General features: G+C 35.7%; 1 protein-coding gene across 1 annotated transcript; it reads right to left on the reverse strand.

Annotated features, from left to right (window-relative positions):
• Window positions 1-11,424: 11,424 nt before the first annotated feature.
• On the reverse strand, window positions 11,425-14,073 carry LOC120075474 (polygalacturonase 1 beta-like protein 3). The gene is made up of 2 exons (XM_039028891.1): window positions 13,849-14,073; window positions 11,425-13,710 (listed from the first exon to the last, which is right to left on the reverse strand). The coding sequence occupies exons 1-2, from the start codon at window positions 13,915-13,917 to the stop codon at window positions 11,908-11,910; spliced, it is 1,872 nt and encodes a 623-aa protein (XP_038884819.1). The 5' UTR covers window positions 13,918-14,073; the 3' UTR covers window positions 11,425-11,907.
• Between the last annotated feature and the right edge of the window lie 482 nt (window positions 14,074-14,555).

Raw genomic sequence — 14,555 nt, forward strand, 5'->3', positions numbered from 1 at the left:
CTAAACACTAAAACTATTAGTAAATAAATGTTTGTTATCATCAAAACACATGGTATGATTGAAAGCTCATAAAGCTAACATATCCATGGATTTTGAGTCCTGCCTCGAACAACCCTCAACAATTATGATTCTACTTTATGAAGTAACCTTGTATTTGATCCAAAATCTTATTCATTATAATGTCTAAATTTAATTTGTAAATAGATACCTTTATAAACAAAATTTCATTTTTATAAAAAGTATGTTCAATTTAAGGGCATCTTGAGAGTAATTGTGAAATGGTAAAGTTACATTCTTCATCTTAAAGATCATCTCAAAAGATGTGTTAGTCATTAAAATCAATTATGAGGATATTAAAATTTGATATTTAAAAGTGTAAAGTTAAATAATAAATAAATTTTGAGTTATTAAAGCATTTATTTCAAAATTATTTCGAGCATAAAAGAAAGTGAATTTGAGGATTTTAAGATCCCTCGCACGCATTAATTCCATCCTTTTTATTACAAGCCAGAACCACGCGAGACTTGAGAGGACTTCAACAAGTATGATGTAGAAATAAATGTTAGTTGAATTGACGTACACGTGTTTATTTATTGGCTTGCAGGTGTTTGAATAAGTATTAGTGTGGATTGTGTTACTGTTAAGCAATTAAGAAGGTAATAACGCGATACATTGGCATTAAGGCTAATAATGAATACGACTGATTAATGGTATGAATGTTATAACGAAAAGGAAAGCGATAAAAACAGTTAGGTGGGTGCATGTGACAAGATGCCCAGATGAGAAGATAACCAATTTAGATTCACAAGCGCAAAATAGGGGTTACCGCTATCCTTCCTCCTTTTTTTTCTGTTCACAACACGTCAACCTCCGAAAACAACTCCGCCCACTTAAATCTTAAGCTTGTGACTTGAGTCGATTGATTGTCCTCCACACTTTTTGTTTATATCTTTGTCTTTTACCAAAAAAAAAAAAAAAAAAGGAAAATTCATAAATAGTAGATGGATTAAGTTCAAGAATAATGTAGTTTTTGAAAGTAATGACAAAATATAGAATACATAGGAAGGAAATTACAAAAGTAAGGTGGAAGAGAAAAGTATTGACAAATTAGAATAGTGGGTACATGATTACTACGTGGCCTCTATGTCAACATATGACTTGGTCAATGAAAACAAAACTCGTGAATGGGGAGACTAAATTTTATTGTGTGTCTTATTCACAAATCTTAATGTGTTTATATAGAGGAGAAGAGAAGGACACCAATGGACGGAACGGAATGGATAGAAATGGACGGAAACCAACGGTTAGAACCTCAACGGTCAATTAAGGAACATAAATCAACTGTCAGAATTCTAACGGACCAATAACGAATAAAATTTCAATGGTCATTCTTTTTCTTGGAAGGCAACGCACGCGTGTGATGAAAGGGTTATACTTCCACCATCAACTCACTTTGGATTCTTATCTAGAATGCCTTGGTATTTATACCCTCTAGGCAATTAAAAAACTATCTATGTGGGACAAAACTTCCCACTCTCTTTTACTTTTCCTATGGGCCCCAAAAGTCATTTCCAACAATCCCCTACAAATGACTGTTACAAAAAAGTTAATAAGCAAAAAAGTTTAAATGAAAAAATAATAAAAAAAATAGGTGTACTAAGTAAATAAAGGAGATCAAACTTAAACATCAATATCTAATGATTTGAATTGATGCATAGTGAAGCAGGGCAACGACCTTGTTAGAGAGAGTGAGTTACCTCTTGAACTTTCAATAACAATGGTTGAAACCCCTATAACTCCTAGTCCTTCTCTCAAATCTGCGATATAAAGTGGGCTTATTATGGCCACACATAAACCTCGGGTAACTATGAAAGCTCTAGAAAGAGACCTTCAAACACTTTCATAGAAGGAGGTCACACGTTCACAATCACGTTAATTACTTCAACAAGTCTATCACAATAGATCACTCAAACTGAGCTATGAAGACTTTCGTCTAGTCCATACTAGGACCTTCTTCATCAAGTATGTTAAAAACAAACCACTCAAAACTAAACTATGAATATTTTACACTTATCCATCAAGTCCATACCAGGACCACTCAAAGAAGGACTATGGACCATCAAGTCTATCCCAATAGACTACCCAGATAAAGGGCTATAGAATCCTATAAGGGTTTAAGTCCCATGTTTACTGATGATTCTAAAATTATTTTCCTTGTTAAGCCTTTGGTCAAAGGGTCAACTAACTTTTGCTCAGACCTCACAAAATCCAAGGAAGTATTTCCTCCTTTTAACAATTGTTTCACAGCTCCATGTCTAAGACGTATATGTCTCCTTTTTCCATTATATACACTGTTCTTGGCAATACCTATGGTAGCTTGTGAATCACAATGCACAGATACTGGTACTGATGCCCCCCACAATGGTACATCCCCTAGTAGGCTTCTAAACCATTCAACCTCCTGTCCTATTAGTTCTAAAGCAATAAATTCTGATTCCATAGTGGATCTAGCTATGCAAGTCTGTTTAGCAGACTTCCATGATATTATTGCTCCTCCTCCGAGTAAAAACATATAACCACTTGTAGAACTGATTTCGTCATTATCAGATACCCAGTTAGCATCACAATAACCTTCTAAAACAGTAGGGAATTTGTTAAAATGTAAACAATAGTTCATGGTTCCATTAAGATATTTTAACAGACGATGAAGAGCACTCCAATGATCTTTATCAGGATTATGTGTATATCTTCTCAATCTCTTAACAGCATATGTAATATCAAGTCTAGTATAGTTCATTAAAAACATAACGCTACCTATGATCTTTGCATATTCAGACTAACATATACTATCACCTTTATTTTTCTTGAGAAATATACTAGCATCATAAGGTGTTCTTGCAGGAGGATCATCAAAACAATCAAACTTCTTTAGTAATTTTTCAATGTAGTGTGATTGGCACAAAGAAAAATCATTTGCAGTTTTCCTTATCTTAACACCAAGTATTACGTTAGCTTCCCCTAAATCTTTCATTTCAAAATGGGAAGATAATAACAATTTGGTATTATGTATCACCTCTATGTTTGTTCCAAAAATGAGCATATCATCAACATACAAAGATATAATCACACATTCAGCTCCAAACAACTTTGAATAAACACATGTATCTGAAGAGTTTACCTTAAACCCATTGTTTATCAAAGCATTATTGAATTTTTCATACCATTGTTTGGGAGCTTGCTTAAGACCCTAAAGAGATTTGTTTAGTTTACGTACTTTGTTTTCCTGATCGACAACTGTAAAACCTTCAGGCTGTACCATATAGATTTCTTCTTCTAGATCACCATTGAGGAATGCAGTTTTTACATCCATTTGGTGAATTAGAAGTCCATGGATAGCAGCCAACACAATCAAGGCCCTAATAGTAGCTATTTTTGTTACAGGGGAATACGTGTCAAAGTAACCAATACCTTGTTTTTATGTATACCCTACTACTACCAATCTAGCCTTGTATCTTTCAATGGAATCATGTAGCCTCATTTTCCTTTTGAAAATCCACTTGCACTTAATAGATTTACTTCCTTTCGAAAGATCTACTAAGTTCCAAGTTTGGTTCATGATTAGAGAATCTAATTCACTCTTAATAGCTTCCTTCCATAAGCTAGAGTCTACATACTTAAGGCTTCTCGGTAAGATTTAAGATCCTCATCTATAAGGTACATACATGCAAACTAATAGTCAATATCATTTGGCCTCTCAACTAAAAAAAGTAGTTAAGAAATCATGACCAAAATTTTTCTCAGTTCTCTGTCTCTTAGTTCTTCTTGGTTCTATAACAAGCATTCCATCTGTGTTGCTAATATCTACAATGTCAGACATACTATTAGAACCTATATCATGCATACTATTAGACAAAGAAGGCAAGAAAATAGAATCATTCTCACAATTAACTATTCTAACAGATTCAACATTTCCCTTTTTTCAAAGGAAAACATGCTCAAAAAATTCTGCATCCCTATATTCACACCCAGATCTATCATTCAAGCACATAAATCTGTATGCAGCGCTATTTTTTGCATAACCAATAAACACACAATAAAAAAAATTTAGATCCTACTGTAGGTATCTTGAATAGAGGATATGGAACCTTAGCCAGACATCCCATACCCTCAGATAAAAGAGATTAGGTGCATATCCCTTACAGAGTTCGTAAGGCATCTTATCCAGTTTTTTGTGAGGTAATCTGTTAAGAATAAAATAGTCAGAAAGCACAGCTTCCCCTCACATGTTATCAAACAATCTAGAACTTAACAACATAGCATTCATCATTTCCTTAAGAGTTCTATTTTTACGTTATGCTATATCATTTTGTTATGGTGAATAAGGAGCAATAAATTCATGAATAATACCATTTGATTCACAAAATTCTTTCAGTATATTATCACTATATTCAACACCTCTATCTGATCTTAACCTCTTAATCCTTTTATCTAATTAATTCTCTACTTCTGCTTTATATTTCATAAACATACTACCAGCTTCATCCTTTGTCTTTAAAAGATAAATTCTAGTATATCTAGAAAAATCATCAACAAAAGAAATATAGTAATTTTTTCCACCTCTACTTGTGGTGATTTTTAAATCAGCTAAATCAAAGTGAATCAATTCTAGTAATTTTTCACTTCTAGATGTGACAAGTTTAAAAGGTTTCTTGATAAACTTTGATTCTACACAAACAGGACATTTACTAGTTTCATGTATTTCAGATGCATTAATTGAAAGAGTAATCTAACATGCAACAGAATAAATCGGAATCAATAAGCACTCTAACTACTCTTAATTTGAGTTTTAAATATGCTATTCAAAAGAAGTTCAAAGAGGGTTTGAAGCAAAACTTACCTTTGAAGACTTAATCCATGAATTCAGCAAAACCACTTCAAGATTGACCTTGAAACTTCAATAAGACTACCACCAAGATCTTCTCTACAAAGCTCAAGAAGGAATATGTGGTGGAAACACTCAAATCTAGCTGAATTGGAGAGAATTTTTGGTGGTTTGTGAGGGTTTTCAGAATTCCAGCACTTCAGTCAATTTTTCCATAAAATCTATATCAAATCCATGCATGTAGACTCATTATGTAACATGTTTTCATGCAGGGATAGTGACTTGCATGGAGGGCAGCTCCTCCTACTTGGAGCTAATTACAAATTGAAGGTGGAATTTAGTGATAAACCACCCAAGAAAAGGTTAGTGGATTTTCCCCAAAAAAATGGAAAAATCCACTAACCCTAAAATCAATTTCAATTTTAAAACTAAAATTGATTTTATGATTAAATAAAACTATTTTATTTAATAATTAGTTTTATTTAATTAATTCAAAATTAATAATTAATAAAACTAATTTCAATTTTAACTAAACTTTTTAATTAAAATTTATAATTTAATATCTTAATATTAAATTAATAAAATACCAATTCCACCAATATGATTCAATTTTATATTTAAATCATAATTTAAATATTAATTGATTCTCAAGTTTCTTATAATTTCAAGTAAATTAAATGTTTTATAATTGTATTAAATACAATAAATTGAAAACCCTAATTCCAAAATTCATCCAATTTAATACTCAATTTGTTATTCCACTTTATGAGCCAGTAGAGGAACCTAATGGACCTACAGATCATGAGCTCCAACTATATATAATTAATCAGTTAAACTCTTTAAAGCGAATTAATTACTATTTGTTAACTATCAAGGCGCACCACTATAGCTCAATAGTTGCACTCTTTTCACTGTAGATATGTTTATGTCCATTTCGACCATAATTAGTAAGTTGATCCTTCATAAGACATCCGTATTTACAGCTTGGTCAAAATTACTATTTTACCCTTGTAAATACATCTTGCACCTTAAGCTCCCACTGACCCTCTATTTGAACAACTGATTTGTAATACCATTTATAAATTATATCCCTCTCTACCAAGAGAAGGCAGGGCCCCATTGTTCAAGACTAGGCATCAGCGCTTAAAAGAACAACATATCTGTTAACCCTAAGTCGAGTAGGAGTGAATTCCATCTTGCATAGCTATATCCCCAGCTATTTACCCAATCTTATCTCCAAAATTGAAGGCTTATTGAGTAGTGTTTTTGGACTACTCTCACCTATGCAGATCAAAGTACAATCCCAAAATAAACAGGAGTTCATAGTTAGCTCAGGATTAAGATCGTATTATCCTAGGTCATTTTAGTTTGAAATAGTCAGTTTTAACAGTAAATGGTCGTTATAAAGAAAAGTGACTACTTCAAGGTCCAGTCTTATGCAAACTCATTGCATAGAATGCCTCCACTCACATGTCTCTATATGAATGATTTATGGATCACATCATTTGTATCAGTATATGAAATATGCCGCATCCAATAGTGATGAGATACCCAATTTCATCCATATACGTATAGACCATTTAGGCTATATACTATTAACTTGATCTTATTTATATCACCACATAAAGTTAAAGTATTCATACTATAACCATGGATATGTTTATTGGATTTTCATAATAGAATGCAAAATCAACAACTTTATTGAATAAGATACTCAATAATATTTATTGATAAATAGAAAGTTTAATAAAAATTTACGAACTGCGAGTTATAGGACATTCTCAATATTAATCAATTTCAAATCCTTAAATTTCTTAACTGATGCAATATTCACATGACCTAGTCTACCATGCCACATATCAAGAGACTCAACTATGTAAGCAGAATTAGAAGTACTTGCATTCATCATATTTGAAACAGAGACAATATTTAGTACAAAAAGACCATCAGCAAGATATCCCTTACCAACAAAGTCTCCATTTTTTGTAAGGACAACTTTATCAGCTTCTAGGACAATCTTAAGCCCAGCCCAATTCAACAGACTCCTATATACCAAGTTCCTATGTAAGGAAGGTACATACAATACATTTCTTAAGGATAAAGTTTTTCTAAAGGTTAATTTTAAAAGAACCTTCCCTTTTCCAAGCACTCCTGCTTTGTTCGAGTTACCCATGAACATACATTCTCCATCAGTAGTGTCATCGTAGTCATAGAAGAGCTCTCGGTTTGAACATAAATGTCTTAAAGCTCCGGTGTTAAGTATCCAGCCAATTTTGTTTTCCACTAGGTTTGCTTCCACAACATCAGTAATTACGTTACCTTGTTCAACAAGATTAACTTATGGTGTAGGTTGTTGATTTGGTCTTCCTTTCCTTTGACTACATTGATAGGATTTGTGCCCAGGTTTTCCATAGACATAGAAAATTAGTTTTTTCTTTTTAATCTTCCTACCAGCGGTTTTGCGATGTCCATTCTTCTAGAAAGAATTAATTTTTCCAGATTGCTTCTTACGATTTTTGGACCTATCTTTGTTAACAGTAGAAGATTCAACCAAGTTAGAATTAACTGAATTTAGATTCCCAAAAATTAGCTTATCTTTTAGCATGTTGGATTCTTCCGTGTGCATGTGATTGATCAGCTCTTTGAGTGTCAGATCCTTCTTTTTGTGTTTTAGATGATTTATGTAGTTGCTCCAGAATGGGGAAAATTTCTCAAGCAACACATTAGCTCGTAAAATCTCACACATTTTCATGCCCTCGGCCAGAACGTTTGCTACTAATTTTTCATACTCATGTATCTGCTCCATTACTGGTTTCTCGTCCGTCATTTGGAATTAAAGCCACCTACCAACAACATACTTTTTGCAACCAGCATCATCTTCTTCATATCGGAACTCCAATGTACTCCAAATTACCTTTACTGATTTTTGGACCAGGAATAAATCAAATAGTGAATCTATTATATGATTCAGCAGATGGTCGCAGACTGTTTTGTTATCTTTCTCATACTTATCAGGATCAATTTTGGGATGCTTTGATTGATCAGAAAAAGCAATGGGTTGAACGAAGGATTCTGGATTAGAGACAGTGCTCACCTTTTCAATAGGCACTTATGTGGTGATGATGTAATCAATCTCCAACTGCTCGAAAAATATCAATAATTTTTTAGACCAACGGCGATAATTTTCTTTGTCCAGTGGTTCGAGCTTGGACAGATTATGGAGAACCTTACCATTCTTGATCGACATCTGTGCTATTTGCTTTCAAATTGTTAAATCAGATGTCACGAATATTGTTGGACCGTAGAAGAACCACTGCCCTGAAAGCAAATACGACGCGACATCGGTGCTAATCGCTTAAGCCGGTTGCTCCCCAAGGTTAACGCAGCCTCCAAATTGAGACGTGCACTCGCCGGAAAAAGAACTAGAATTGGAGAGAAGGTTGCTCAGAACAATAGAAATGAAATGGTGAAGGAAGAATAATTTTTTTTGTATCTTATTCACACATCAGAACATGTTTATATAGAGAACAAGAGGAGGACACCAATAGACAAAACAAGATGGATGGAAACAGAACGGTCCGTTAACGGACGGCAACCTACAGTCGAAACCTCAACAGTCAGTTGGCGGATATAAATCAACGATCAGAATTCCAACGGACCAATAATGGATAAAACTCCAACGGTCAAAAGTCAACAATATTAAACAAAAATAAAATTATAAATAATAAAAATTTAAATGTTTTTTCACGCAAGCGCGGTTTTCCGAACCCGCCTGTTCGGACAGATGGTGGCGACGGCGATGCGCGCATGTGGTGAAAGGGTTATAGTTCCACCATCAACTTGTTGGGGTTGATGCCCTAAACTCTCGTTGGAACCTGTAGTTTGTAAACATTGTATTGAACAAACGCTTGTGACGTAATAATATATGATATTTTCTTCACTATTGTCTATGAAACAAGGGATATTTTATTTGCTTTACCACAAACAAATAAACTAAGATCCCTGGTTATCGTTGTAACTTAAGCATGTATGTGGAGACATACAGGTGGATCATACCTTAAGTGATAACCAAAATGGTTATACTACGGATACGACTCGCTTTGTAGAAGAGTTATAAGTATTGTGACTTGCTACAGATGGTCTGATCCTGATCATTCATGTGGAGACATGCGAGAGGGGGCGTCCTATACAAAGGANGGTCTGATCCTGATCATTCATGTGGAGACATGCGAGAGGGGGCGTCCTATACAAAGGAGTTTGTATAAGACCGGACCACGAAGTGTTATAATCTCGTTAGTGAGTTGGGAACTCAAGGCGGTCCTTTGATTTTCATGGATACAAGTGGCCAAATTGCCGACTCAAACCTACCACTTTGTTGTATTATTCATTAGAAGGATCAATGGTGCTTAAGGAACTATACTTTATCGTACTATTGATTGGGTTATATCCGATAGACATAGAAATATATCCTTTGTTATTTAATTGTTCAAAGCATGCCGTAATTTGATGGTAGATGCATAACTTGTATGTTTGTTTGTGAATGCGGTATTTCTGTCATAATGAATTTGAAACGATCTTGCTTCCGCTCATAGGTCTTCTTTGATAAGAGTTCCTTCACAACTCTCTTTGGGTTCTCATCTAGAATGCCTTGGTATTTATACCTTCTAGGCAATTAAAAAACTATCCATGTGGGCAAAACTTCCCACTCTCCTTTACTTTCCCTATAGGCTTAAGCCCAAAAGTCATTTCCAACACTCTATAGTCCCTCTATTTCCACTTTCTTTTGTGATTTCGTCGAATGATATGTATAATGTGGGTGGCAAGTTTTGTGACTGAGGATGCTGACTTATTTTCTCGATTTAAGAGTACTTTTATTTGACTATTACTCTAGAATTTTCTACATAAATTTAAAGTAGAAATTGAAGATGGTGCAATTGATCCAAGTGAGAGACAGAAGGAACCATTTAGATTTTCATTAGAAGAGAAGAATGGTGGAGGAAGAGGAAGATATTGAGAAGAGTGAGAATGGGAGAGAGGAAATAAGGACCTTTTAAATCTATTTTATAAAATTACGGAGAGCACGACGGATGACGGGAGACAGTTGGCGCATCGGGCTAGGAGAGAGAGGAAGAAAGAAAGAGAGTTGAAAGGGAGGAAGAAACTGAATTGGAACGAGGGTCTACAATAGTGGTGTACATGGGTTGGGTTGGGTTAGGGGTGTTTTTTGAGGTTTGGTTGGCAACCCAAATAACTAAATAAAGTCTCTAACCCAACACAATCCAACCCTTAAAATTCGGGTTGGATTAGGTTGTCGGATTATAACTTTTTTTTTTCTTTTTAATTAAAAATATGTAAATTTATATATAAAACACATGATTAATAACTAAAATCTCATAAAATTCAAATGCTAAATACTAAATATATAAAATATTTATTGAAAACTTCAAATAAAGATAAATATCATAACAATTTTAAAAATATATATTTAAAATTCACAAAGTAATCAAATTTTAAACAAAGAAAAATATATATAGTATATTTTATTTATATATAAAATTTGGGTTGAATTGGATCAACCAAAACTTTTTTTAGCAAACCTACAACCCAACCCAATCCAACAAAAATAGAAAGAGTTTAACCCAATCCAACAAAAATAGAAAGAGTTTAACCCAATCCAACCAAAAAACAAAACTAATGCAATGCAACTCTTATATTTTAAGTTAGGTAGTATGAGTTGTTCGGATTGTCGGGTTATTTAAACACACCTAGTCCATAATTTCTTGATCAATGTAGTATGCTAGGAAATTGTGGATCTTGTCTCCGATTTAGCCTTTGGACCGTTGACATGATTTATTTGTTGATACTCAAGGTAGATTTCACAAAATACTTTCAAATCAATCCTAGTTGTCAATACTATTAAAGTAACATTATTTAAAAAAGAAATCATAATAGATTGTAGTTGGTAGTTTAACATAAAATGTATTTGTTTTTAGTATACTCAATAATTCATTCATGCACTAACAATTATGTATTACACTTAGATATGAAATATATACTTTAATTAAGTTGAATAACATCTTGATTAATTTTTAATAAAAAAATTAAGCTGCAGGCTGCAGCGTTTCTTCTAAAATAAATTTTCAATAGTTGCTTAAACCTTCTATATTTAGTGAGTTTTCTTTTTTCGTACAACTATTGGACTTACTTTTTAGTTATCTTTTATAAGCTAAAATTATTTAAAGACATAATACTTAAATTAACAAAAAAAAAAAAAAAAAAAAAAAAGATAGATGAATTTGAACTACATTAATGATGTATAAATTACATGAATAACATTCTTACTATGGTATATAAAGGGGGAGAATCTAAACATTGATCGCTAACACATAATATGATATACCTATTGAATTATGGTCACTTTAACGTACGAACAAAATTTGGGTAAAATTTGGGTGATCTTATGTTGCAAGTTGCATCCAACTTTTTGCATAAAAAAAAAAGTTTTGAGAAAATATTATGTAACAAATCCACAGTTAGATGTATTAGAAAAAGATAGTAGCACAAGATGCAGCCAACTATTATTGGTTTAAAAAAGAGAGTCACACTAGCAACAAGCAACAGCAAGAGTGTGAGCTGTCTCATGGCATATCCGACACAACACAACAAAGCAATGGAAACGCATAGAATGGATACAGGACCACCTCATCTCATCTTTTCGCACTTTGCATTCTTTGGTTTATTTACTTGCTTTGCTTACACCGATCCAATTTGAAAGTGGCAATGGCAGCCAAATCCACTCAACTCCCATCTAATTCCCTTCCATTTCTTCCGGGAATTACAATCACATTTACCCTTTTACGGAAATTAAGTAAGGCAAAAAAGGAAAAAAGAAAAATATATAGTTTTTTTTTTCTATTTCGAATTCAAATGAAAAGCGAAGGAGCATCCACATAAAAATTAACCATAAATTAACCTCTGGGTTTCTGAGGCAAACCAACAGGCAGAGCCTCCGGCGGGGCAACCGATCAGTCGGCGACAGTCCACGTCATGTCGTTCTCGAAGATCCAGTGGCAGACCTCGACCTGACCGGGAGCGGAGCTGAGAGCTATGAAGGCCCCGTGAGCGGGGCTCCAGGCGGAGGTGTCCAGGTGACAGATGGCAACTCCGTGGTTGATGGTAGCTTTAGAGGTCGGATCCAGCAAATCCGCTTCGTAAACTCGAACCTTGGGCACGGAGTGGCAGTAGTAGAGTAGGTAGGGGAACAAGCTCTGATGGCAAGATACGGACTCCGTCACCTTCCCTCCATTTATCCCTTTCACCGCCCCAATCATTATGTTCCCCTTCGACCCCTTCGTGTTCTCCGTTGTTCGGACCACCACGTTCCGCCCCAGCACCGATGTCGCGAAGTCTATCATATCTTCCACCGAACCCACGCACCGCTTCGTCTCCCCGGCGCTGGGCGCCCTCTCGCACTCCCTTACCGTCTCCGTCATCATAGTCTCCATCGACGAGTTGTCCCCGGCGTGGAATATCTGCTTCATCACCCCCAGCTTGGAACTCGAGAAGGGTAGCTTCGACAGGATAGATCGGGGCAAGAATGACCTCTTGGGCATTTTATCTCTGATGTCCGGCATCGCCATCACCGTCCCCTTCCTCAACATCGACTCACGGAAGAACTTCCCGGGCTCTACCCACCTCTTCGCCAAACTTCCTCTCACCGACGTTTTCGCACCCCCAGAGCTCACATTGCTGTACTTGGCAAAACTGATTCCCTGTTTCGCGTAATCCTTGAACGTCGTATTCACACCATACATCTTGAATCCCACGCTTTGGCCATTCCCATTCTGACCATAACCACTAAATTTGTCCGTACCCTCGTTGAAGGATTTCCCGTAATTTGCGAATTTGACCTTGGCAGAGTTCGAGTTCTTGGAGTAGGACTGGAATGAATCGTCCCCCACATTGGCCTGGTCCCTGTAACTAGAGAAGCTTTCAATCGCTCCATTCCCACCCTCGCCATAGTTCCTGAAGTTATTCTGTGGGTTGTTCTGATTGTTGCCGTAATTGGTGAATGTGTCGTTAGCGCCATTTCCGTCTGTCCCGTAGCTGGAAAACCCTGAGCCTACGACGTTTGCATTGGTCCCGTAGCCCGTGAACTCGTTCGGACCCCCATTTCCACGTTTCCCATAGTTGGCAAACGACTGATCTCCAGCGTTTGCGTTCTCGCTGTAGCTCTTGAAGGATTGGGATCTTCCGGTAGCATCAGAGGAGTAGGTGGTGAACCGGAGATTTGGGACATTGACGGATTGTTCGTAGGTTGTGAACTTGCCGTCGCCTCCGATGGCTTTGGAGGCATAAGTGTTAAAACTCTGGTCGGGGACGTTGGTATCCGTAGCATAGGTGGAAAATTGATCGGTGTGGCCCAAGGCCTCATGGCTGTAGCGCCTGAATGAATCAACAATGACATTTTCACCATTGGAATAGTTCTTGAAGGAGTCGATTCCACCAGATCTTTGGGTGCCGTAAGTGGTGAAGTTCTTATTGGAATAGACGGCAAAGTTGGAGTCCCTGTCGTGCTTAGCCAAAGAGGGGGATAAATCGGGGAAGCAGAGCAAGTTAGCGGCGGAGCAGAAGTCGGGGAGGCGGGAGGATAGAGCATTCTGGGCTGCGAGTTTGGCGAAGGCCGCCGACTGCACTGCCGTCAAAGGAGACGCCTTGGAGAAGAGAAAACTTGGTTTTGGGAAATCATTCCGTACCTCCTTGTTCCAATAACGATTCAGAAAAGCTTTTGGGGAAAAGGGGTTATCCTCGTCGCCGGCCGCAGGAACCTGTTTCCGCACAGCCACAGAAACCACCAGAATCATCCATACATTACATTAAAATTTAGAATACAGTGAGGGATGAGTAGAGGATGAATTTAGAACTGAATTAAAGAGAATTAAAGACTGAAATGGAGATGGACTTACATTGAGAGCTGAAAGCGAGAAGATAAAGAGATAGAGGGGAACCACAAGGGGAGTGGGTAATCTGTGCATTTCTCTTTTGAGTTTTGTTTGTTTTTTTGGCTTTTTTCTTTTCGGTATTCCAGCTAAGAAGAGGAGAGGGAAGGGGTGAGATTTGAGAATGTTGGTGTGCGGTTGTTGGGTTCGGTTGTAATTGTGTTGCACAAATTTATAGTGCTTTTCACACTGCCAAATATTATATTTATGGAATTTTTTACTCTTTTGGACTTCTCTTACTTAAATACTTCCATCGTATCCTATGGTTTTCTTTTCTTTTCCGATTTGCAACCAAACTAATACGCGCTTCTATGTTATATCTGCTTTTTCTTTTTGCCTTCAAATCCCAATTCTTAATGTGTGTTCTTCTTCTTCTTCTTTTTTTTTTTCCTTCAATTTTAAGCTTAGATTTCATATTATGCACTTTTACTCAAGATTTTGTTAATGCTCACTTTTGTATTTGGGTTAACTTTCAATTAATTAATTTTTTAAACAATTATAAATTGAATGTTTAAAATTAATTTTAATAGTGTTGAAAATTGGTGAGAGCTCATTAATAGTTAATAGACATTTTATTAGGTATTAGAAGTAAGTAATTATTGAAAAATCAACATTAAAAATATAAATTTTGAACTTAGGAACCAAAGGTAAAAATGTAAGATTTTGCAATATAG

The sequence above is a fragment of the Benincasa hispida genome, chromosome 4, assembly GCF_009727055.1.
Source record: "Benincasa hispida cultivar B227 chromosome 4, ASM972705v1, whole genome shotgun sequence".
Lineage (NCBI taxonomy): Eukaryota > Viridiplantae > Streptophyta > Magnoliopsida > Cucurbitales > Cucurbitaceae > Benincasa > Benincasa hispida.